The 27,278-nt window shown below is 39.9% G+C and overlaps 2 protein-coding genes across 6 annotated transcripts in view; both read left to right on the top strand.

The window, feature by feature from the left end:
* Positions 1 to 13,748, top strand: part of atp6v1c2 (ATPase H+ transporting V1 subunit C2) — a 37,682-nt gene extending 23,934 nt beyond the window's left edge. For 4 of the 5 annotated variants that reach the window (XM_062041755.1, XM_062041752.1, XM_062041754.1 and 1 more), the window contains exon 15: positions 12,923 to 13,748. In XM_062041755.1, the coding sequence (XP_061897739.1) occupies positions 12,923 to 13,012 (90 nt within the window). In that variant the 3' untranslated portion in view covers positions 13,013 to 13,748. Of the gene's footprint in view, positions 1 to 7,745; positions 7,923 to 12,922 lie in introns of those variants that run through there. The other variant, XM_062041753.1, reaches the window with a different exon arrangement.
* Positions 13,749 to 18,527: 4,779 nt separating this feature from the next.
* On the top strand, positions 18,528 to 23,589 carry kcnf1b (potassium voltage-gated channel, subfamily F, member 1b). Its single transcript, XM_062040486.1, has one exon. It carries the CDS (start codon positions 18,607 to 18,609, stop codon positions 19,939 to 19,941), a length of 1,335 nt encoding a protein of 444 aa, XP_061896470.1. The 5' UTR covers positions 18,528 to 18,606; the 3' UTR covers positions 19,942 to 23,589.
* The last annotated feature ends 3,689 nt before the right edge of the window (positions 23,590 to 27,278 follow it).

Here is a 27,278-nt window from a genome sequence, read left to right as displayed (position 1 = left end):
TGCTCTTGTTCACATCTGTCATCATTCGTAAAAACAACCAAGATTTTAACAGCCATACCTCACACTTTACAACAAAAATGCTCTCATGGATAAATTTAATACTCATTAAATTGATGTCTTCCTATGAGGAAGCAGTGCCTGGGGAATCTGTGGTGGGCTCTCCTATTTCTGGGGCTGAGGTTGCTGAGGTAGTTAAAAAGCTCCTCGGTGGCAAGGCCCCGGGGGTGGATGAGATCCGCCCGGAGTTCCTTAAGGCTCTGGATGCTGTGGGGCTGTCTTGGTTGACAAGACTCTGCAGCATCGCGTGGACATCGGGGGCGGTACCTCTGGATTGGCAGACCGGGGTGGTGGTTCCTCTCTTTAAGAAGGGGAACCGGAGGGTGTGTTCTAACTATCGTGGGATCACACTCCTCAGCCTTCCCGGTAAGGTCTATTCAGGTGTGCTGGAGAGGAGGCTACGCCGGATAGTCGAACCTCGGATTCAGGAGGAACAGTGTGGTTTTCGTCCTGGTCGTGGAACTGTGGACCAGCTCTATACTCTCAGCAGGGTCCTTGAGGGTGCATGGGAGTTTGCCCAACCAGTCTACATGTGTTTTGTGGACTTGGAGAAGGCATTCGACCGTGTCCCTCGGGAAGTCCTGTGGGGAGTGCTCAGAGAGTATGGGGTATCGGACTGTCTGATTGTGGCGGTCCGCTCCCTGTATGATCAGTGCCAGAGTTTGGTCCGCATTGCCGGCAGTAAGTCGGACACGTTTCCAGTGAGGGTTGGACTCCGCCAAGGCTGCCCTTTGTCACCGATTCTGTTCATAACTTTTATGGACAGTTTTTCTAGGCGCAGTCAAGGCGTTGAGGGGATCTGGTTTGGTGGCTGCAGGATTAGGTCTCTGCTTTTTGCAGATGATGTGGTCCTGATGGCTTCATCTGGCCAGGATCTTCAGCTCTCGCTGGATCGGTTCGCAGCTGAGTGTGAAGCGACTGGGATGAGAATCAGCACCTCCAAGTCCGAATCCATGGTTCTTGCCCGGAAAAGGGTGGAGTGCCATCTCCGGGTTGCAGAGGAGACCCTGCCCCAAGTGGAGGAGTTCAAGTACCTCGGAGTCTTGTTTACGAGTGAGGGAAGAGTGGATCGTGAGATCGACAGGCGGATCGGTGCGGCGTCTTCAGTAATGCGGACGCTGTATCGATCCGTTGTGGTGAAGAAGGAGCTGAGCCGAAAGGCAAAGCTCTCAATTTACCGGTCGATCTACGTTCCCATCCTCACCTATGGTCATGAGCTTTGGGTTATGACCGAAAGGACAAGATCACGGGTACAAGCGGCCGAAATGAGTTTCCTCCGCCGGGTGGCGGGGCTCTCCCTTAGAGATAGGGTGAGAAGCTCTGCCATCCGGGGGGAGCTCAAAGTAAAGCCGCTGCTCCTCCACATCGAGAGGAGCCAGATGAGGTGGTTCGGGCATCTGGTCAGGATGCCACCCGAACGCCTCCCTAGGGAGGTGTTTAGGGCACGTCCGACTGGTAGGAGGCCACGGGGAAGACCAAGGACACGTTGGGAAGACTATGTCTCCCGGCTGGTCTGGGAACGCCTCGGGATCCCCCGGGAGGAGCTGGACGAAGTGGCTGGGGAGAGGGAAGTCTGGGCTTCCCTGCTTAAGCTGCTGCCCCCGCGACCCGACCTCGGATAAGCGGAAGAAGATGGATGGATGGATGGATGGAAATTGATGTGTCTACATAATGCCCCTCTCAGTGACCGTGTGAGCAGCTTTGATTGCTCCAAAGCCACTTTTTAACTTCAAATTTTCTATTCCTTTTGTTATAACGGGGAGAAGGCTAATTGGTCTGTACTTGTTGATGTCTTGTTTATTTCCTGCTTTATGGATTTAATTATAGTAGCAGTTTCTCGACGTGGTAGAGAAAGTGTTTTCTGTTATTAATTTATTTATCAATCGTTGTTATACGAGCAATAATACAATCCTTATACGTTTTTAGGAAGATAGTGTCCAACCCGTATATATATCTCTAGATCGTGAGTCTGATAATGCAGTGAAGATTTTGTTTAACTTTGTTTCATTTGTTAATTCTAAAATTAGTCCATCCTGAATAAATGACAATTATTTGCACTGATTTTGAGGGATTTTTTATTCAGGGTTTGTACAGACTGGATGAAATGTTCATTAAAATTATTACTTATGTCCAGACTGTCTGCGATAGTAGCGCCATTGATATTTAATGTTATAGTGTTGTTTCTTGTTTGCTCTCTTTCCGTAAGTTTGTATCTGGTTTTCCATAACTGTCTAATGTTCCCTTTTGCAGCTTTGATTAATTCTAAGTGAAAGTCAGCCTTAGACTTCCGCATAAACATTGTAACTTTGTTCCTCCAAACTTTTAAAATCATATGATCTGTATTTAGACCTGTTTTAATTGCTCTTTTGAGAGCTGAGTCCCGATGTCTTTATTAGAATCCAAATTGTTTTATTAATCCAAGGTATTTTTATTTTAGCACTCTTCTTTCTGGTTTTGTATTAGTGTATTTACAGATGATCTCTTTGATTTTTGTCATCCAATTGTAATTTTAGTAGGGCTGCTTATCATTTGTATCATTGTAGAAGCCGTTTATAATATCCTTAAGTTTCTTTCTACGCGTCTTATTTAACCAGTCCAGATTAACGTCCCCCATGACGTTACTTCTTTCATACTATGCTGTTTGAGGATGTCTGAAAATGAATCAAGAAAAATGTCTTTAGCTGTGGTCGGTCGGTATACTACAATTACCTTGAAATACATTTCTAAGGAAAATTAAATTAAATTAAATTTTAACATACTCAACTTGATCTACTTTTAATGTTTTCCCTTTCATAAATCATAATTCCTCCCCCCTTTGTCACTCGATCTGTCTTTATGTAATCTTGTCCCCCGGGACATTAATTAGAACGAAAGGTGTTGTGGGTTTTAACAATGTGTCTGATAGACAAGGTAATCCGGATTAGAGTCTGACAGTAACTGCTGTATTTGTTCAGTATGTTTCCTGTGGTAGAAAGTTTAATAATGCGGACACGTTTGTTACTGAATACTTTCTACAGACTTCTGTCTCTCTGCGACTTTGTGTATGTAATAAGCAACTATAAATATTTGATATTATTATCATGATATGCTTAAATGTTATTTTAGCTCAGCTGTTGTGTAGCTGCTAGCTCCTTGTAGCCCACAGCAGGAATGTCCAAATTGTAGCCAATAGCTATGTTTTTAACAGACAACCGAAATAATTAAAAATGTGGTATTTGCGTATCGGTCCAATCAGCGGCAGCTACGCCCTGTTTTATCATTTGACCTAAATTTTTGGTTTCGTAGGCAGGACAGAGGGAACAATGTGGGTCATTAGTTGTCCATCTTATACCATGCTAATCGTTGTAAGGATAGTTCACATGAGCGGCCATACCTTGAGTCCCACCATATATAAGAGTCAAAAGGCTCCTATTATGAGTCGTCTAATTGGTGATCATACACTTTGGCGGTATGGGTGGCAGGGCACACGGACGCACCTCAGTCAGCCAGTGCTAGGACAGTTGGAGCAGTCCCCGTCCTCCATTCGTTCCTGGGAGGCGTCCCCAGTAGTTGTCAGCTGATGTCGTGCTGTCAGGCAACATCAGGAAGTTCCTTCTGTGCAGTATTGAATGTCAGGGCACAGTTCGTAAGCAGGCCATTACAAGGTGTGTGCAGGTTGACCACAAAGGAATGCTTCAAAGATTGTGTTGAACATTGTCCGTTGACACTTATGTCCAGCAGGGGTCTGTTTGTATCCTGCTGTTCGTCCTGCTGTGGGCGTCCTCTGTCACACCTGTATTTTTTGTGAGCATGTTCTGGCTACAACTTTGGAGCTTGTCTTGTTCAGAGAATTTGGCAGTCCCCCGGCTGCATATCCTTTCCACCCTCGCTTGACCTAGCACAACCGTGGCTACCACCCAAGTCCGTCTGTATGGTTTTACGTTTTGTTGAGGTTTTTTTTCCTCCAGAATTTGGAACTCAAAACATGTACACCCATCGTTTTCATATCCTCTCGGTTAGTTCAATTTTGCATAGCACGTTTTAAAATCACAGTCTTAACTATCCCATTAAATGCTAATCAATAACCCTAATTCAAAGATTATACGTACTACTTCATGTGTATTTAAGTACCCTTTTAATTCACTTAAAGATTATCTATAAGTTAATTTAAACTATCATTTGTCTATCAGTAGGCGCGAGCAAGCTGACATGCTTTTGCACTCTGACCTCCCGCTGTGCGTGATATTCTCCAAAACAAAAGAATGTTTTTATTCACGTTTCTCCTTCTTTTCTTTCACACTAGTCACAACATGCACACACACACATTGTTTTGTGCCAGCTGTCCTGATATCGCAGCACAAACACCTCACAAGGCCACCTCCCAGACGTATGGTGGAATGCAATGTCTAATTAAAAATATAAATTACTCCAAACTAAAAATGTCAGACTGCACTTTAAAGTTACTTTTATTAAATTAATTTCCAAACTAACCACCACCACAGCAGACATCTTCCTCAATCCTATCCCAATACTTCCATAAATTAGAAGTGTTTCACAACAGTGGTTAAGTAGTTATTTTAAGTAATAGATCTCAATATGTAGAAATTAATAAGACTAAATCTTTACCAGAAAGAGTAACTTTACAGAGTATATGAACTAACTTCTTGAGAATAATAATTGATCATAAATATGTTGAAAGCCACATATTGAACATATTAAAGAAAAATATCCAAATCCATTGCTATTCGGTATAAAGTTAAACACATGCTGAATAAGAAATGTCTGGACATGTTATATTATTCATTTATTTTTCCATATGTAATATTGTTTTGAAGTTTGGGGAAATGTTTATAGAAGAAATATAGACCCAATAATTAAACTTAAAAGGCTCATTTCAATAATACACAAAGCATTATTACCGTAATTTCCGGACTATAAGCCGCACCTGACTATAAGCCGCACCAGCTAAATTTAGGGGAAAATACAGATTGCTCCATATATAAGCCGCACCCGACTATAAGCCGCAGGGCTTTGATGTGTAATTAGCGTAGTATATAGGGGTTCCTGCTACCACGGAGGGGATTGTCGGGACAGAGATGACTGTTTGGGAACGCAAAGCGTCCCATTTATTAACTATAAATCTTTCAATCATTCAACCAAACTTTCACATCTTTGACATGGCGAACAGCATTCGTGCAGAGTACAAATAATACGATGGTGCAAAGTAATACAAAGTGCTCGCCTGTACGTTATCAAAATAACCACTGAAAAGTCAGTCTTTAATCATTGTGTCATCGTCTTCCTCCTGCATACTAAAACCACCGAAATCCTCTTCGTCGGTGTCGGAGAAGAACAGGCCGTAAATAAGCCGCACCCTTGTATAAGCCGCAGGGACCAGAACGAGGGGGAAAAGTAGCGGCTTATAGTCCGGAAATTACGGTATTATGATCATACCAATCCAATTTTTATAAGTCATAATGTGTTAAATGTTCAGATAATTTAATTTTAAAACAATGGCAATTATGTTTCCGAGTAAAGAACAACAGCCTTCCAGTTTGTATTTTTAGCTTATTTACATTATGAGGAGAAAACTATCATTTACGGGGGATATTGATTTTTGAAATAGGTCAAAAAAATTAAATAAAAAAAATACAAATGTAATTCAGTTCTAGGAGTTAAATGATGGACCATCCTCAGTGATGAGCTGAACACATGTAGTTTTTTGTTATGGTTTAAGAGACCCTTGAAAAGTAAAGTTTTTTGAACATTATAAAATATAGTAACAATTACTTTCATCTTTTAACGTTGATGTTCCAGGTAATTTAATGTTCAGTAAATGTATATCATAGGCCCATATAAGCTTTGGCTTCCGCCTATTCTTTTTTCGGTCATTCTTTTTCTTTTCTTTACTGTGTGTAAATGTGTATGATTGTTAATATGTCTAATTTACTGTTAAACTGCTCACTGATTATATGACCAAAATAAACGTATTTCATCTATTCATTAATTATCTATCGCACTCATAGTTTTATTCCATTTTGCATGTAATTATTCCTATTGATTTCTTCCCATTTTACTCAAACAACTAAACAAACAAACAATTAAACAAACTTGCAGCTAACCACAATCAACAGCATACCATTTACGAATACCTTCATTTGTCACTTTCTCATCTTTTCTTCACTTTCGTTTTCCTTTACAAACAACATCCTGTATCCATCTCTTCCTTACACTTCACACAATGTTTCTATTTTCTGTTCTCCTAGAAACCATTCACATAAAGTAAGGTTATAAACATCCTTTTCCCATATTTTCTCAAACCATCCTCTTCACCCTCAATCTGTTTTTTCACCTGCTCTCTCTTCCTCTCTCTCTCACTTTCTCTCCTTCTCTCACAATACAAACACAATAATCCAAAATAATCAGTCTTATAAAATAATTTTAGCTTTAGATATGATTTAGGGCAGTGGTTTTCAACCTTTTTTCCCAGTAAAATAAAAAAATAAAATACAACATAATGTCATCATTTTCTGATTTATTAAATTGTATAACAGTACACCATATTGCTCATTTGTTGTGGTCTTGACTTATTTGGACAAAAAAAAAAAAAAGAATAACTAAAACGTTTTAAAAATTAAGCAAGTGATTAAATTATAATAAAGATTTCTATACATATAATCAATCATCAACCTTCTTTGGATATTGTAATAGAGATCCATCTGGGCTCGTGAACTTAATTCTAAATATTTATTTTGTTGAAGAATTATTCTTCTATAATTATATTTATAAAGGATTTTGAATTGTTGCTATTTTAAAATATTTACAATCTCAGGTACCCCCCCTTTTTGTCCGGGCGGAAACACCATACCCTCCTTTGAGAACTACTGATTTAAACTATATATTAAAAAAAATCCTTTGTATCACACATCATTACACTGTACAACTCCTCTTTGGGGGGGCTAGGATGACAGGGAATGCAAAACATTAACAGTGCAATACTTTTTTATATCATGGTCGTTAATGCCTAGTTTCTCTTATTTTACTGTTCTATTTTTTTTTTCTCCTTGTAATATTTTTCTATTTCGTTTCCATTTATACCCTTATTAGTTACTGTTTACTTTTTACTTCTTCTTCCTGAGGGAACTCTCCTGAAGGAATCAAAAACGTGTTATCTGTCCATCTATCTATCTATTACTAACCCGAGCACAATTCATGACGTCATGCTCATCTTGCAGAAAGTTATTTCCATTTAGTTTTATTCTCTACATGTAATTCTACATGCACCAATGTCACATAGAAATTTGCTTTCTTTGTTATTTATTTACATTATTATTTCTGGTTTACTTGCTGTCTGTTTACTTAAGTTCTCATATTTTGGTCTGTCTTCCTTCTGATTAGAATTTGTTTAACGCTTCTCTACGTTTTGTTTTGACTCTGGCGCTGAGTGTTGGCGATTCCTATCTGTACTTCCTCAGACTCTATGATTCACAGATGTTTTTAGATGTTTTAGAATATAAATTTAAATTTTATTTCATCGTGATTATTCTTGAAATAATAAAAATGTCAATATAATTAAATAATCATTTTACCTTTATTAAATTTAATTCAATTTTATTTAATGTGTTTGCTATATCATTATTAATTCAAAGCTACAATGTGTTCTAATCTATGATGTGCGTGCGTGTGTGTTTGTCTCAACTTCCACACAGGAACTGGATGGATCAGATAAGCAACAAGGCTGTTCAATACAGTATATTACACACATAATTAATGACTAATGAATTTAACAATGCTTCAATGTCCCAGTCCAAATGTATGTATTGATATTTAAATGTTTATTTATTCATATACAGTATATTTTATTTTTCCTATTATCAAAACCAACCTGTCAGCACTCTCTTCAGATTGAGTACAGCTGTCCACTATATATATATATATATATATATATATATATATATATATATATATTTTTTTTTTTTAAAGCTAGCTCAATGCTAATCTAATCCAATGCTATGCTAACTCAATGCTAACCTAGCTTAATGCTAACCTAGCTCAATGATATGCTAACTCAATGCTAACCTAGCTTAATGCTAACCTAGCTCAATGCTATGCTAACTCAATGCTAACCTAGCTCAATGCTATCCTAGCTCAATGCTATGCTAACTCAATGCTAACCTAGCTCAATGCTATGCTAACAGTGTCACACCTCTTCGGCCCACGCCTCACGCAGCTGTCACTCACACAGCCTCGTCACACGCACACATCCCTTATCTTAAAATGTCTTCCAGCAGGGCCTCCTTTTTTTTTTTTTTCTTACTGAGTCACATGCACACACATCTTTCCCCCCCAAAAAAGCGAGTGCCTTCTTGCAAACCACAGTGTCACACAGTTACAATCACCAGCACAGTTAAAAATAAATGCAACAGACAACTATTTTTCTCATCCAGAAGCACAGCTGTATCATATCAGAACCTTAATAATAAGAACAACATTTATCAATCAATCAATCAATTCTTAGATGGACAAATAGTCAAGTTTAAGGAGGGTATTCTGGACTTCCCTGCTTAGGCTGCTGCCCCCGCGATCCAACCTCAGAGAGCGGAATAAGATAATTAAATGGATAGATCATTCACTCATATGTTTTCTGTACATAAACTTTGTCTACTTTCTCACAAGCACACACATTTTAGACAATTTCCCAACTTTTACAGATAGCGGGGCTGTGAGAAAAAGCGTGAAGGGAGGTTGCGAGAGGGGCGGGGGGGAGAAAAGGAAGGGGGGGGATTAAACCAGATAAGAAACCAGGTGCTACACAAAAGTTATTAAATTACGCATATATCTAAATGTACCAACATAAACTGACTCACTCAATACACACACATTTCAGCATTCATCATTATATACACACATTTATAAATTACAATACCACCCCATGTCCGGACAAATATAAACAACTAATGCACGCGTGCTTTTGTGGAATCGGCCGTCTCATATCACAAAAACCAGGTTCCATCATTGCTCATACAACGGCGATTAACCCGTTTCATTGGAGCAGCACCTGCGTTATCCTTCCTGACCAACACGGAAAAACCTGGCCTAACGCCCAGTAGGACCACGGGGAATCACCCAACAATCCTACAGACTCGTGTCTGGTCAGTCCATATAGTTTCACCAAGGCTCTACCATACGGAGCCCTTAACTCTATCCATCTATACTGCAGCAAATTTCCAAATTCGTGACAACTTGGCTCAGTTGATCTCCTTTACCGGAGTCACTGAACGATCACCTTATATCAGGCTTTTTACCCGGCTGCAGTTTCCACATAGACAGATACGTAGGACCTTCATAGACGTCATAAATTTGTGTGGGCCAAATGTCACACCAGTTAGCCAACCTTGCCTTAAATTTCGCTGTGTCCAACTCCGGCTAACCTAATGTACTTGCAGAAAAAAGCATCCTCTGCCAACAACGACAGAGGATGAAGAGGTTAAAATACATTTTTCGTCTCACATCGTCTATGCTTCAAAAACACTCCAAACCACCAAAATTCTATTAACAATCCCCTTATAGCTAAAAACAAGAAATCACAAGTTTTCAACAAACACACAGACAAATGATCACATATAAAACAACTCAATCCAACCATAATCAACCCCATTCCAGGTTGTTTTTGGAGAACCTGATTAAACCTATCTTTTATCAAAAACAGATTCAGCAATTAGTCTTATCGATCCGGCTCTCTCCAGGCAGAAAATGTTTACACTTTAAAGCAAACTGCCTACCTTGTGATGCGCGCGTGCAACACACTGTCTGCCTGACAGAGAGAGCGGGAGCGGCTGTCGACCTGTAGCTTCTGTGCCATCCTGTTCGTGACGCCAATTTGTGTAGTGGATTGTCCGAAGCTTAAGCAGGCAACAAAAGTAGTTTAGTACAACAAATTTATTTACCCATTATCAGAAGTGCAGGTTGAATTAAGTTGGCCGTGCAGACAGACCACATGTTACTCCGGAGCAAACAAGACACACACAATTTAAAATCACTGTCGAGTTCTGGTCTTCTGCCATTTTTTATATGTCTCTTGTGCGTCACTGTTTTTTTATCTCGTGCGTCACTGTTTTTATCTAGTGCGTCATGATTGTTTTGTTTTGGTTTGTCTGTTCCAAAACAACCTTGTATCTCTTAGTCATATTTGGAAAATCTAAACATTCTGTAGACAGGTTGGCATAACTCCATATTCACCTTTGTCCCACAACTGGTCCATTCAATGGCACAAAATAGAAGAGAATTGAAAATGAGCGGACATTCTTAATAGACAAGTAATATAGGTCAAAAGGTCAGAAATTCTACGACACTAGCTAGCGTACACTAGTTCGTAACATATAGGTTAGGTAAATATAAATTACCCCGATCAGGCCCGAAATGTTATCAATTGTTCTTTATCCCATTTTATTAACTTTTTCAGTTATGTTGCTCCTCAAACAGCAAGAGCTAACTACAACACCATCACTGTAAAAGAAATAAGAACATAATTTACTCGTGGGAGCATTGTGGACCAAAATGTCAGCGGTAATAGGGTTGGGTACTGAATTTGGTACTTTTATAGGTACTGACCGATGTTCGTCGGAACTACTGGGCACATATTCACCTACAATAAAATGATGCCATATTTTTATACCTTTGTTGCACGTGACCTCACGTCCAGTTGCATACTCAGCATCGGTTCAAGCACTTGGCCAGAAAACAAGCAGGTTAGCACTCAGAAAGGACTCCGTCAGACAGCCCTTAGGCAATGTTGCAATTTTCCATGCCAACAAAGTGAAAAGAAGGCACTCAAAAGTACAGTATGGCTCCACTTTTAGAAATGTGCTGGCTGCATGCTACTTTACATTGGAATTTCCATAGACATGCTGCCGATTAGCCTTTGAGATTTTACATGGCGATTTCTACAGCTTCACTTTTGGTTATGAAAAATACAACTAAGATGCACGTTACAATCAAACAGCCAGTGTGTAATAAATACAATAAGTACACTGCATGGCACATTCAACATAAACACAAAGACTACTTCCTGGCTAAGTAGTCTATATATACACTACTGCCATCTAGCTTCTTGGAATTGCAGTTGTGTGCAAAGTCTACTACCGTATATACACTCAACAAAACAAAAATATAAACAGCACACTTTTGCTTTTGCGCCCATTTTTCATGAGTTGAACTCAAATATCTAAAACTATTACTATATACACAAAATACATATTCCTCTCAAATATTGTTCACAAATCTGACTAAATCTGCGTTAGTGAGCATTTCTTCTTAGCCAAAACAATCCATCGCACCCCACAGGTGTGGCATATCAAGATGCTGATTGAACAGCTTGATTGTTGCACAGGTTCGCCTTAGGCTGCCCACGATAAAAGGCCATGCTGAAATGTGCAGTTTTATCACACATCACAATGCCACAAATGTTGCAAGTTTTAAGGGAGCGTGAAGTTGACATGCTGAGTGCAGGACTGTCCACCAGAGCTGTTGCCCGTTAATTGAATGTTCATTTCCCTACCATAAGCCGTCTCCAAAGGCGTTTTAGAGAATTTGGCAGTACGTCCAACCAGCCTCACAACTGCAGACCATGTGTAAGTATACCAGCCCAGGACCTCCGCATCCAGCAGGTGCACCTCCATGATTGTCTTTGACCAGGCACCCGGACAGCTGTTGCAACAATTAGTTTGCATAATCAAAGAATTTCTGCACAAACTGTGAGGAACTCATCTGCATACTTGTCAACCTCATCGGGGTCTTGACCTGACTGCAGTTCGTCGTCGTAACCAACTTGAGTGGGCAAATGCTCACATTCGATGGCGTTTGGCACGTTGCAGAGGTGTTCTCTGTGCCGTCATGGGGGAGAGCGGTTTGCTGATACCAACGTTGTAAATTGAGTGGTTCATGGTGGGTGTGGAGTTATGATATGGGCAGGCGTTTGTTATGGACAACAAATGCAGGTGCATTTTATTGATGGCATTTGCACAGGGATACCGTGACAATATCTTGAGGCTCATTGTTGTGCTCTTCACCCGAGACCATCACCTCATGTTGCAGCATGACAATGCACAGTCCCATGTTGCAAGGATTTGTACACAATTTCTGGAAGCTGAAAAAAACCCGGTTCTTGCATGGCCAGAACCTCACCGAACATGTCACCCATTGAGCATGTTTGGGATGCTGTGAATCGGCGTATACGACAGCCTGTTCCAGTTCTTGCCAATATCCAGCAAATTCGCACAGCCATTGAAGAAGAGTGGACCAACATTCCACAGGCCACAATCAACAACCTGATCAACTCTATGTGTAGGAGATGTGTTGCACTGTGTGACTCATATGGTGGTCACACCATATACTGAGTGCTTTTCTGAACACCCCCCCTCAGATACCCAATAAAGCAAAACTGCACATTTCAGAGTGGCGTTGTATTGTGGGCAGCCTACGGCACACCTGTGCAATAAACATGCTGTTTAATCTCAGGGCGTTCAATCGTTCGCAACTGGACTGCTTAGTTTGTCTGGGAAGACGTTTCGCCGCTCGTCCGAGTAGGCTTCATCAGTTCGTGCTCATAGACTTAGATTGGTCAGATCTAGTCCAAACGGTTGGTGCCAAAACCCCAAATATGTATACTCCAAAAGCCAGGAGGTTGTGCCTGGACAAGGATGGTTTCGCCCTATCGTGGTGAGAAAAACAACTGTTTCAATGCAAACGAGCAATCCTAACTGTCAAAGCAAACGACAGTTGTTTATAAATGATCACTGTGGATTGATGACAATGACCTGGATAAATGAGAACCTGCATAGACGTGCTGTGTGATCAATGATGTATGAGAGTGTTGTGTTGCTTTCAGGTGACCTGTGACATCCCAGGACTCAGCCAACAGGACTACTTCTCCTACATCTGCTTCCCCGTTAACATCAACTTGTTGGACTCAAGCTAGCAACACAAAACACGAAAAACACATACAATTTATTTTGCAGTGCCTGTGTGACAGAGCTCATACCTCTCAGTCCAGCCCTGCATACTTGAACCCCTCGAACCAGTGACCACATATCCCCACAGATTGAGAGTTAAGTCAAGCACTGCTAGCCAATGACTTAAAGCCTTTGGTTGTCAACTCATTGTCCAGCGCAGCTCTTAAGGCATCAGGGTGTGAGGGTTGCACTACTATCCCACAGTCACACTAGCTTGCATCTGTTACACCTGGTTTCATATTTTTGACCTAAGCACATTGTATTTTGCAGTGCCTGTGTGACAGTGCTCATACCTCTCAGTCCAGCCCTGCATACTTGAACCCCTCGAACCAGTGACCACATATCCCCACAGATTGAGAGTTAAGTCAAGCACTGCTAGCCAATGACTTAAAGCCTTTGGTTGTCAACTCATTGTCCAGCGCAGCTCTTAAGGCATCAGGGTGTGGGGGTTGCACTACTATTCCACAGTCACACTAGCTTGCATCTGTTACACCTGGTTTCATATTTTTGACCAAAGCCCATTGCCTAAATACTCTATCAACAGCAAATCACATATTTCCCATACATTCTTTTATTTGTGGAGGCTCGCCACAAATACATTTGGACTGCCACAAATAGATTTGATGCTCCCTGTTAAGAATCCTCCATGTTCTGCTTAGAATCCTCCATGTTTATGCAAGTTTATAAATACACTCTTTTTAAAAACCTCATACTTTGGAAAATTTGCATGATTTCACTTATTTTGTGTCTATTGTCAATATTGCAAATTAGAATATAATGTCATCTACAATTCTACACCACCGCAACAGATAGATTGCTATTCTGTGGGAAACATAGAAGTCCTATGACCCAAATTCCTGTTTTTTTAAAAACATTTTTCAATTAGGTTTTATAAACATACAATTGACAAAAGTAAACACAAATACATCAAATGCTTTTTCCAACAAGCACACAAAAGGCTCATCAGCCACCCACAACCCAGTTGTGTTTCAATCAGGGTTAATTTTGAGATCAGTTTCTCTTACATATCTCTGAAAGGCATCCCACAGTTCTTGAAACTTTGCAGAACAACCATTTAACGTCAGCCTAATCTTCTCCAGTTTGAGAAAATACAGAACATCTTTAATCCAGCGTGTGTGGCAAGGAGGCGTTGTCGCCTTCCAATTCAACACAATGAGTCTTCTAGCCAACAGAGTAGTGAATGCTACAAGATTATTTTTAGATTTGTTAAGGGTAGATAATTGGGCTGCCACCCCAAATAGTCCGCTTCGAGGATTCTGTTCAATCCTTTCGCCAGTAACCACAGACAAAGTGTTAAAATGTTCTGTCCAATAACTGCACAGGGATGGGCAGATCCAAAACATATGTATTAGCTGGAGACTAGTGGCACCGATCACATGATTCATATATTCCCTCATACATCTTAGCTAGTCAAACCTTGGTATAATAAGTATGATGTACTAGCTTGCATTGGATGAGGCTTTGTCTTGCACAGATAAAAGACTTACGAACTCTACTTAAAATCTCTGTCCAGCTATCCTCAGATAGGGTCACTCCTAAATTCTCCTCCCAAAGTGACTTAATTGAATTTAGAGACTCAGGACGTAAAAGAACAGTTTGGTTGTAAATATGCATCAGAAACACTTCTAAGACTGTCAGTCGGTAAATCTGGAAACCTAGGGAAAGTATTAAAACAAAACTGCAGATCTCTAGATATTTAAAAAAGTGTTGATTAGGGAGTGAAAATGTATCAAAAAATTGTTGAAAATAGGCAAAAGTGTTGACAATGTATAAATATTTAATGTCATTGATCCCCAGACTCGACCATCTTAACAAGAAAGGGAGGGAAAGCATAATTAGCAGTGATGGGTGCAAGACTAGAAATAGTCTGTAAAACAAAATAGCGCTTAAACTGAACCCAAATTCTGAATGAGGTTTTTACAATTGGATTTTTCATAAAAAGCGTAAGTAGAAGAGTGGATGGGGGAGTGAAACACAGCCATAAGAGTTACTGGTTTAGTTGAGTTAGCCTCCATAACCAGCCATAACAGAAGGGGATCAAATGCTTCATGTTACAGCCATTATTAAGAATTTTAATGTTGGTGGCCCAGGAGTAAAACCTAATGTTTGGAAGTGTTAATCCTCCCGACGATTTGGGTCTATGTAAAGATTGCTTTCGTAACCCGTGAGTCTTTTTATTCCTAATGACGTCATTAAAATCAAAATTCTTGTATATCACAAGAATATTCGAGTTTCTACCAATAAATGTGTAGTGAATTGTAGAAAAGCTTTGTATAGTCATGAGCGTAAAATGCTCATGACAAAATACAAAATAGCGCTTAAACTGAACCCAAATTCTGAATGAGGTTTTTACAATTGGATTTTTCATAAAAAGCGGAAGTAGAAGAGTGGATGGGGGAGTGACCCACAGCCATAAGAGTTACTGGTTTAGTTGAGTTAGCCTCCATAACCAGCCTTAACAGAAGGGGATCAAATGCTTCATATTACAGCCATTATTAAGAATTTTAATGTTGGTGGCCCAGGAGTAAAACATAATGTCTGGAAGTGTTAATCCTCCCGACGATTTGGGTCTATGTAAAGATTGCTTTCATAACCCGTGAGTCTTTTTATTCCTAATGACGTCATTAAAATCAAAATTCTTGTATATCACAAGAATATTCGAGTTTCTACCAAGAAATGTGTAGTGAATTGTAGAAAAGCTTTGTATAGTCATGAGCGTAAAATGCTCATGACAAAATACAAAATAGCGCTTAAACTGAACCCAAATTCTGAATGAGGTTTTTACAATTGGATTTTTCATAAAAAGCGGAAGTAGAAGAGTGGATGGGGGAGTGACCCACAGCCATAAGAGTTACTGGTTTAGTTGAGTTAGCCTCCATAACCAGCCATAACAGAAGGGGATCAAATGCTTCATATTACAGCCATTATTAAGAATTTTAATGTTGGTGGCCCAGGAGTAAAACCTAATGTCTGGAAGTGTTAATCCTCCCGACGATTTGGGTCTATGTAAAGATTGTTTTCATAACCCGTGAGTCTTTTTATTCCTAATGACGTCATTAAAATCAAAATTCTTGTATATCACAAGAATATTCGAGTTTCTACCAAGAAATGTGTAGTGAATTGTAGAAAAGCTTTGTATAGTCATGAGCGTAATATGCAATGAACTCAAATGATGGTGAAGTTGTTTTAATTGCATAAAATGGCACAGCAGGAGTGCAGAATATTTACATGTATCTTCATGTTGGTACTTAAAAAAACTAAGTAAGATGTCTGCAAGTTTAGGTCAAAGATTACATCAATACTGTTGAGGATTTTTGTGTCAGTGCTCTAAAACATACTTAGATAACAATGTAAAAAAATAGCACTGATTCTTTTTTATTACATACAATTGTTTGAACAAAAAGTCAGTAGTAGTATTTACCTTTTTATTTAATGTATTTATGTAGCTTTTAGTACAAAATACTTAAAGAAAATATGGATAGTATTGTTTTTTGGTACTGAGGGTAGCATTAGAATAAGATGTGATAAGATGGACACAAGTAGGGCTTTGGAGGAAAAATCCAAAATATTTGGGCAAAAATCCAAAATATTTGAATGAGAGTTAATGGTAGTTGTGGCTTTGCTTTTGTTTACATGCATTCACTTTATTTTGCTCAAACAATTGTATGTAATCAAAGGGAATAACTGTGCTATTTGGTTGATGGTGTTACATTGCTACAGGATACTTTTTGTTGGTTCACCAAAAAAATATTCTGATACGATTAACAAATTAAAAGCAATCATATTCGTATCAGGGCAGCACGGTGCAACAGGGATTAGTGCATGTTCCTCACAATACGAAGGTCCTGGGTTCGATCCTCGGGCTCGGGGTCTTTCTGGAGTTTGCATGTACTCCGGCTTCCTCCCACCTCCAAAGACATGCACCTGGGGATAGGCTGATTGGCAACACTAAATTGGCCCTAGTGTGTGAATGTGAGTGTAAATGTTGTCTGTCTATCTGTGCTGGCCCTGCGACTTGTCCAGGGCGTACCCTGCCTACTGCCCGAATGCAGCTGAGATAGGCTCCAGCAAAAGGGACAAGCAGTAGGAAATGGATGGATGGATATGCATATCAATGATCTTGAAAAGCAATATACCAACCCTGTATTTAGTTGGTATAAGATCCATGCCAAAATCTGCAGTATCGCCCACCCTTAACAATATCAAACAACTTAATAACAATAATGATATGAACAACACAGCAAAAACAGATGTTTGGGAAAATAAGCTCAGAACAGGACTGAAAAAATATTGCCCTACCCCAGTGGTTCTTAACCTGGGTTCGATGGAACACTAGGGGTTCTGTGAGTCGGCCTCAGGGGTTCGGCGGAGATCAAAACACACCGGACTCATCGTGTAAATACAAACTTCTCCCTATCGGCGTATTACGGATACGGCAACAGCTGACTGATTTGCAGGTGTGTAATTTGTTGTGACTTTATGCACTGTGTTGGTTTTGTTGTTTGAACAAGGTGATGTTCAGGCACGGTTCATTTTATACACCAGTAATAAAACATGGTAACACTTTAGTATGGGGAACATATTCACCATTAATTAGTTGCTTATTAACATGCAAATTAGTAACATATTGGCTCTTAACTAGTCATTATTAAGTACTTATTAAAGCCTTATTCGGCATGGCCTTATTATAACCCTAACCCTCTAACCCTGGCCCTAACCCTCTAACCTTGACCCTAACCCTAACCAAATAACTCTAAATTAAGTCGTTATTACTTAGAATATGTTCCCCTTGTGTCCAAATAACTCTAAATTAAGTCTTTGTTACTTAGAATATGTTCCTCTAGTGTCCAAATAACTCTAAATTAAGTCTTTGTTACTTAGAATATGTTCCCCTAGTGTCCAAATAACTCTAAATTAAGTCTTTGTTACTTAGAATATGTTCCCCTAGTGTCCAAATAACTCTAAATTAAGTCTTTGTTACTTAGAATATGTTCCCCTAGTGTCCAAATAACTCTAAATTAAGTCTTTGTTACTTAGAATATGTTTCCCTAGTGTCCAAAAAACTCTAAATTAAGTCTTTGTTACTTAGAATATGTTCCCCTAGTGTCCAAATAACTCTAAATTAAGTCGTTGTTACTTAGAATAAAAAGTGTTACCAAAAACATACAACTTTGTCTTGAATTTGAAAAAAAAAAATATATATATATATTTTCCACTAAAGAAGGGTTCGGTGATAGCGCATATGAAACTGGTGGGGTTCGGTACCCCCAACAACGTTAAGAACCACTGCACTACCCAAGATATCAGGTCTGATGATGGATCAGTGAAGCAATGATGTAATACGGAAGCTCACCGCTAGGAGAGCTCAATGCAAGCAGTGAAAGTGCTCCTCTCACTCTCCTTGCTACAAAAAGACACACACAAGCTGTGTCAGTCACTCTGTCAGCTTGAAGAGGAAAACAATTGCACTTTAAAATCTGCAGTATGCGCTAATTCTACTAATAGGATCCAGCATTGTGTTTGCTCCAACAACAACAACATGTGGACGATCCCGAAGCCCAAATACAGGAGGTGCGAGGATGAGCCTGAGATCACTGTGAACATCGGCGGGGTCCGAGTGGTGCTTTTTGGGGATGTTCTCAATCGTTACCCGGAGAGCAGACTGGCCGAGTTGGTGAACTGCTCCTCGGCGCACAACGACGAACTTATTTCCTCTCTTTGTGACGACTTTGACCCCAGCAGGAAGGAGTTTTACTTCGACCGAGATCCAGATGCCTTCAAGTGCATCATGGATGTTTACTACCTGGATGAAATCCACATCAAACGCGGCATTTGCCCCATTTGTTTCATCAAGGAGATGGAATTCTGGAAAATCGACCAGAGTGTTTTGGACGACTGCTGTAAAAGTTACCTGAGCGAGAAGGAGGGCGAGCTGAAGGACATCGCCGGCAAGGTGAAGGTGATTTTGGAGGATCTGGAGGAGGACCAGAACGCTTCTGGCACCCAGCAGTGTCAGAGGGTCCTCTGGAGGCTCATGGAGAAGCCTGGTTCCTCCTTCCCGGCGCGCGTAATTGCTATCGCGTCCTTCCTCTCCGTCCTGGTGTCGGCGGTGGTGATGTGCGTGGGAACCATCCCGGAGTTGCAGGTGTCGGACGCCGAGGGGAAGCTGGTGGAACACCCGACTTTGGAGGCGATAGAGACCGCCTGCATGATGTGGTTCACGGCAGAGTACCTGCTGCGCCTCGCCTCCTCACCCAATAAGTTGCACTTTGCGCTCTCTTTCATGAACATCGTCGACTTCATGGCCATCATGCCTTTCTACGTGGTGCTCAGTCTGACGTACCTCGGCACCTTCTCCATGATGGAGCTGGCCAACGTTCAGCAGGCGGTGCAGGCGCTGCGCATCATGCGCATAGCGCGCATCTTCAAGTTGGCGCGCCACTCGTCAGGACTCCAGACACTCACCTACGCCCTCAAGAGGAGCCTCAAGGAGCTGGGGCTGCTCCTCATGTACATGGGCGTGGGGATTTTTGTCTTCGCCGCTCTGGGCTACACTATGGAGCAAAGTCACCCCAAGACTCTCTTCAGGAGCATTCCACAATCCTTCTGGTGGGCCATCATCACCATGACCACGGTGGGATACGGAGACATCTACCCCAAAACCACTCTGGGCAAGTGTAACGCAGCCCTGAGTTTCCTGTGTGGAGTCATAGCCATCGCCTTACCTATACACCCCATCATTAACAACTTTGTGGTGTTTTACAACAAGCAGAAGGTGCTGGAGACTGCAGCAAAGCATGAAGTGGAGCTGATGGAGCTTAAGTCTGGTGGGGACATCCAGCGCAGAAAAGACAGCGATAACGACGATACATAGAAGGCACAAAGTGTGTGTTTAAACAATTCAGAGTGTCTATAATGTATGCATATCATGGTAAAAAAAAAAAAGGGGACTCATTCATGCATGTAGACAAATACAATGCATCCCACCCGACATCCTCATTTGTTCATATGGCATGGCTGGTGCAACATTTTGAACAGAATTTAATCTGAATTAATATTGCAACAGAAAGTACAATTGCAATTAAAATGAAAGAAAGTAGAATTGAAATGATGTGAAATTCCAATTAAAAATGTTGGTTTCATAGAAATATTATTACTATGAACTGCGTGTATAGGGTGTCCCAATCTGATATTGCTATCAGATATCGTTCGGATATCAGCAAAAAAAACAAGTATCGGCTTGCATGTAAAATCGCTACAATAAGTTCCTATACAAGCAGTTACTTGTGCAAAGCAATTAACATCTAAATGTCCTCCAATAAGCACTCAAGGTTGGTCCTTTCTTGGATTTTAGTGAAGTCATTAACAAAAGGCAAACATGGTAGGCTGTAGGCTACAAGGAGCTAACAGCTACACAACAGCTAAGCACACAAGTTAGACATACATTATAAGGGTCCTTAATGGAACAATATTGCAGTCCAATACAAACAAGTATCAAATAAGTATAGTTGTATATTACTTACACATACAGTATCCAGTAACAAATGTGTCTGCGTCATTCAATTTACTGCATCGTGAGCTTAACTTACTGAATTAACGTGTCCACCATGTGTCGCCAAAAACATGTTACCACTCTCCTTGAATTCAAAACAGTCATAGGGTTAGTGTTTTTAATACCCACTGTTGTTCTCTGAGTAATTTCACTTGATCAAACATTTTCTAAATATTTCACACCAGTATGTACAATGATATGTGCTGGTATTGATCGGATCAATATCGGTATCGGTAACTACTTAAGGCTCCAATAATGTATCGAAAGTGAAAAAGTTATATCGGGACACCCTTAATCTATTGTGGACTTTATATGTTCAGTTTCTTACATTCAGACAAATTTTAGGTACAATATGCTGTAATAGATTGAGATTTTGTTAACCTTATACAGCAAAGGTTTTTCAGTAAACAATTAAGAATTTCTATAAAACAGATCGTTTAGTCTGATGTATTATAAATAGTGCTAATAATTTTTTCAATCAGATTAATTTTTTGTTTTTGAATTTTGATAAATCGTGACGATTACAGTAAATTACTTGCTTGCAAAAAAACCAACATATTTTGACACAAATGTAATTTTATTGTCAGAATGTCATATGTGATTTTTTTTCCATTGAATGCATGTAATTTATTTGCTCAAAACCTGGTAACAGTATTATTTTCAGTCGGGATGTATTTTGAAGCAAAATTTGCCAGCGAGCACACCAGTCGGAGCACTAGCGTACGCATTGACATAATCACTGACCGTATAACATCCCACACCGCCTTTCTGGTGACCATCCGTGGTTAAGTAAAGGAGCGCGTGCGGTCAAAACACATTTTGTGATTAATCTGCATTTATACTGTACATGAATAATTCAATCATTTTTTTGTGATTAATCACATGCATTAAAGCGTTAAATTCACCATCCTTACTTAGGACTTCCCAAATTGTGGAAGAGTACTTCCATTTCCTAGAACTCTTTACTATATCCAAGTATTAAACATTGATAGAATTTGGAAATCAAGACAAAAATGTGAAACACATGATAAGTAATTATACTGTACATGATTAAATTATTACTTGGATGCAAGAAATTTCTTTGAATTGCAACAAACTTGAGTTAATTCCCATTCCTGTAATTCCATCTCAGCATTATGTGGGTTGGAAGAAAATTCAATTTCCAGTTCTTCAAATGAATTGCAGGTTGGCATCCAAAAACAAGGAAACATATTTAAACACCTGGCGATATCTGGGATGCAGTGGAGGCCTAAACACAATATCCCAATGCTCACCTGAGTGGACAGAGAAGCCAAAGATGGGTGACAGTTTGTTTCCACATGCCACATCGTTTCTTCTGTGAACACCGGTTAAAAAAACAAAACTGAAACGCATGCCTTCTCCACCTCGCCGCCATGGGAACGGAGGCAGATATGGCGCCTGTAGCGATACATCAAGATAATAAAAACACTGTAATGATCATTGGCACTTAGTGTGACGCTGAATATAATTGATATTTACCCAAATAATGTGCATAGAGTATGACCCCCATATTTGTTGTACACAAAGTAAAAAGGAAAATAGAGATTTTTTTTTGTATTTTTGCGTTATTTTTTGTGAGTATATTGATCAGGCTGGCTCCTGTGTGTTTGGTCATATGTTTGTATTTTCCTGTGTTTGGATCCAGTCTTGCACGCTTATTTTTCAGTTCTACTTCCGGTTATCTTTGTCTTGCAGCGCCTTTACTTTGCCAGTGCACCTGTTCTCGTTTGTCTAATCAGGTCTATTTAGTTTCAGCTGTTGCAGCTTGCTGGCTCATTACTTTGTAGTCTGTTAAGTGTGCTTGTAGCTTTCTCTTTGCTCCCGGCGCACTTCCCAGCTGCACAATAGCTGTTGCTTTGTATATTAAATACAATTCAACCTGCACATCGTTTGCTGTTCTCTGCATCTTGGGATCATGTCGCATGCAACACTTAAATATTAGTTGAACAGAATAAATGTTAATAAAGGTTGCTAGTAAAGGTAAATGAGCACAAGGGATATAGAAAACAGATGTATGAATACCTGTATGAATTACAGTGATACACAGGGGTATCCAAAGTGAGGCCCGAGGGGCATTTGCAAATTGTTTTTTATTGGCCTGCAGCACACTGGAGAAAGTAAATTAAATGGGTAAAAACCCCAGCGAAAATGGGGAAAAACAGAGCAAAAAGGCACAATGAGAAAAAGCTGAAATGTTGATGGCAATAACTAATTAAAACACAATGCTTTGTCGTTATCCATCCATCCATTTCCTACCGCTTATTCCCTTCGGGGTCGCGGGGGGCGCTGGAGCCCATCCCAGCTACAATTGGGCGGAAGGCAGGGTACACCCTGGACAAGTCGCCACCTCATCGCAGGGCCAACATAGATAGACAGACAACATTCACACTCACATTCACACACTAGGGCCAATTTAGTGTTGCCAATCAACCTATCCCCAGGTGCATGTCTTTGGAGGTGGGAGGAAGCCGGAGTACCCGGAGGGAACCCACGCAGTCACGGGGAGGACATGCAAACTCCACACAGAAAGATCCCGAGGCCGGGATTGAACTCACGACTACTCAGGACCTTCGTATTGTGAGGCAGACGCACTAACCCCTCTGCCACCGTGCTGCTTTGTCGTTAAATATTTGTAATTTAACGAAACAAAAGAAACTATGGTCACACTTTAGTATGGGGAACATATATGTTAATAAGCAACTAATTAATGGTGAATATGTTCCCCATACTAAAGTGTTACCAACATTTGTAGTTTTGTGTTTTGTTAGTTAGGGTTAGCGTTGGGGTTAGGGTTAGACCCTAACCCCAATGCTAACACTAACACTAACCCCTAACCCTTAATAAGTACTTAATAATGACTAATTAAGAGCCAATATGTTACTAATTTGCATGTTAATAAGCAACTAATTAATGGTGAATATGTTCCCCATAGTATGTATATATATATATATCTGCAATTAGGTAGCAACTTGTCCAGGGTGTACCCCGCCTTCCGCCCGAGTGCAGCTGAGATAGGCTCCAGCACCCCCGCGACCCCCCGAGAGGGACAAGCGGTAGAACATGGATGGATAAATATATATATATATATATATATATATATATATATATATATATATATATATATATATATATATATATATATATATATATATATATATATATATATATATATATATATATATATATATATATATATATATAGTGTCCGCCCTGAGATCGGTAGGTTGTGAGTTCAAACCCCGGCTTAGTCATACCAAAGACTATAAAAATGGGACCCATTACCTCCCTGCTTGACACTCCGCATCAAGGGTTGGAATTGGGGTTTAATTTACCAAAAATTACTCCCGGGTGAGGCCACCGCTGCTCACTGCTCCCCTCACCTCCCAGTGGGTGATCAAGGGTGATCGGTCAAATGCAGAAAATAATTTCGCCACACCTAGTGTGTGTGTGGCAATCATTGGTACTTTAACTTTAACTTAATATATATATATATATATATATATATATATATATATATATATATATATATATATATATATATATATATATATATATATATATATATATATATATATATATATATATATATTTACATATATATATGTATATATATTTACATATATATATATATATATATATATATATATATATATATATATATATATATATATATATATATATATATATATATATATATATATATATATATATATATATATATATATATATATATATATATACTGTATATAGAAAAAGTCTTGATTCCCCCTGGTTTATTTAAAGTACCTCAATTAATCTGAAGCGTGTATAGCTTGGTTGGTAGAGCGGCCGTGCCAGCAACTTGAGGGTTGCAGGTTCGATCCCCGCATCCGCCATCCTAGTTACTGCCGTTGTGTCCTTGGGCAAGACACTTTACCCACCTGCTCCCAGTGCCACCCACACTGGTTTAAATGTAACTTAAATATTGGGTTTCACTATGTAAAGCGCTTTGAGTCACTAGAGAAAAAGCGCTATATAAATATAATTCACTTCACCAGCCTGTTGCTGTAAGTTTGCATCAGTTCATGTGTACATTCGGGCTTGTGCCTTGCGTGTCACATACTCTGAAGCAACGGTCTGTGAGAACCTGCCATCCTCAGCGAGAAAATCTATACACCCACACACACTCTTACCATATCACCCCACTCCCCCTGCTGTTTTCTCTCTCTACCGCTCATTCCTTCATCCCGCCCCCTCATCCTGCTGATTGTCAGCATCACGCGTGAGGCGCGCGGCAATATGTAAATATTGTAGTTGAAGCGCGTGTTGATCAAGGACCTGATGTATGTGTGTATCATTGACGTGAAATATAAAGGTGTTGTCAAAGCTCAATAAATATTTAAATACTTACTCAGGTTGGAAAGATTGGTGTGAGGATGACTGACTTGGACCAATATAGCACTTTATATGCTATGCATCACTGACCATTACAGATGACTCACTCTTTTATTGTCTCACACACACACACACACACACACACACACACACACACACACACACACACACACACACACACACACACACACACACACACACACACACACACACACACACACGCACACACACACACACGCACACACACACACACACACACACACACACACACACACACACGCACACACACACAGGACATAATTATTACTTCGTCCTAACTGAATGTGTGGATTTCATCAGACTTACTTTCACAAGTTTGATCAGTAAACGTTTCAAAGGTGTAAAAAAAAGCGCCTCGTCAATATTGGGCTTCCCATGAGAATTTCCATGCTTCGGAGGAGAAGATCTCCCACGATCTTTAGAGCCACAGTGCACGTGCACCTGGAACTAAAGCGAAAGGCAAATACTGATAATTAGTTCCCACTGGCTATGGCGACGCTGTCGTGTTGTATGTGGATCAGGGCAAGGTGCAGTAGTTTCAACAGTTTCATCACACTTTTTACATGAAGTAGTACAAAATGGCACTTACATTTTTTTTTTAATTAATGAAAATCTCACACACACAAAAAAAATATTAGTTTGAAGATTGAAAAGGTATTTTGTTCATTTGTGCATTTTTTTCTTTTATTCATTCGTATGGTAGAATAGTTGATGTAATTCTGACAGATTTAAGAAGTGACAATGAGAAAATTGGTAAATGGGTTATACTTGTATAGCGCTTTTCTACCTTGACACTATTTCCACATTCACCCATTCACACACACATTCACACACTGATGGCGGGAGCTGCCATGACCCATCAGGAGCAAGGGTGAAGTGTCTTGCTCAAGGACACGATGGACGTGACGAGGTTGGAAGGTGGGGATTGAACCAGGAACCCTCAGGTTGCTGGCGCGGCCACTCTCCCAACCGCGCCACGCCGTCCCCGCCCAAGCTAAGATAAAAAGGCACTGTGTTTTACACAAAGTGACAACACAACATGTTGCAGTTTGCAGACAAACAATACATGAACATGGACATCTGGAAAACATTCCTTACAAAGAATATGCTGGGTGATTATTGAAGTTATTATTTTATTATATAAACAAATCAGTTTAAAAAGTGTCATATCCAAGGATGAGTTTGAAGTCAATTTGGGTTCAGTTTGTTTCACTCCCCAGGACAAAAATAAGAAGTCACCAGAGGTCCACTTCCTGGTTGGAGAAGCACATTCAACTGCCAAGAGTTTAACATGAAACCTTATCATGCGCACACTCACGCACACACACACTCCTCCGTGCTGGCGAAAGTTACATTCACGTCCCAACATACCACTTGACATTCAGATTACGATGGGACGACTGGGAATTCCATCACATGGTAACACTTACACAATCCAAATGTCCGAAAATAAGTAAGAACAAGCAGAGCTCATTTAATTCTACCTTGTTTGTAGGTTTTGCATTTTAACTAATGGTGTGCCAGTCATGAACAAGTTGTTCAAAAGTCGCAAGGTTTTACCTGCATCTAGGTTCATAATACTTGTCTAACTCGTTGACTCACTCCATCTCCCCTACTATACAGCTAGCTAAATTAAAAACATTTACATGTTACTAATTGAGCAACTGTTACGCTAACTATTAATCAAACTCTGTGAGGAACTCGCATGACTGCAATTGTTTTACCCCAAGATGCATGAACCAGCAGACGATACCACCCTCAGAGCAACGGGCAGGCAGAGAGGGTCAACCAGAGTTTGGAGACCATTCTGCGCTGCATTGCTAACCGCCAGCCAGCTTCTTGGAGCAAGTTTATTCCCTGGGTTGAATACTACTACAATGCCATGAAGAGCTCCGCTACCGGTATGTAATATTATTAATAATAACTGGTTTGGTATACCATTTACAAGAAAGAAATGGAATTCAGCCACCACATATCCAAGTACGGGTGTTTTGCATATGTTGCATGTAGTTTGTAAAACAGTTTCCTTGTAGACATTAGAAGCTGCCCATGGTCCATATACAGACAGTGACATTCAAACTGGTTGAACGCTCTAATTCTTTCTTTTAACCTCCATGATCAGCAGTTTTATGCTTAACTTTTTGTCTGCATCATGGTGCAGTTTATTTGGCTCCAAGTCGAGAACTAAAGGATGATTTTTGATACCAACGATAACAGCCATCAAA

This window comes from Entelurus aequoreus, linkage group LG03, assembly GCF_033978785.1.
Source record: "Entelurus aequoreus isolate RoL-2023_Sb linkage group LG03, RoL_Eaeq_v1.1, whole genome shotgun sequence".
In the NCBI taxonomy this organism is placed as follows: Eukaryota; Metazoa; Chordata; class Actinopteri; order Syngnathiformes; family Syngnathidae; genus Entelurus; species Entelurus aequoreus.
Note: the sequence above shows the minus strand (reverse complement) of the source record. Positions and strands in the feature narration are given on the sequence as shown.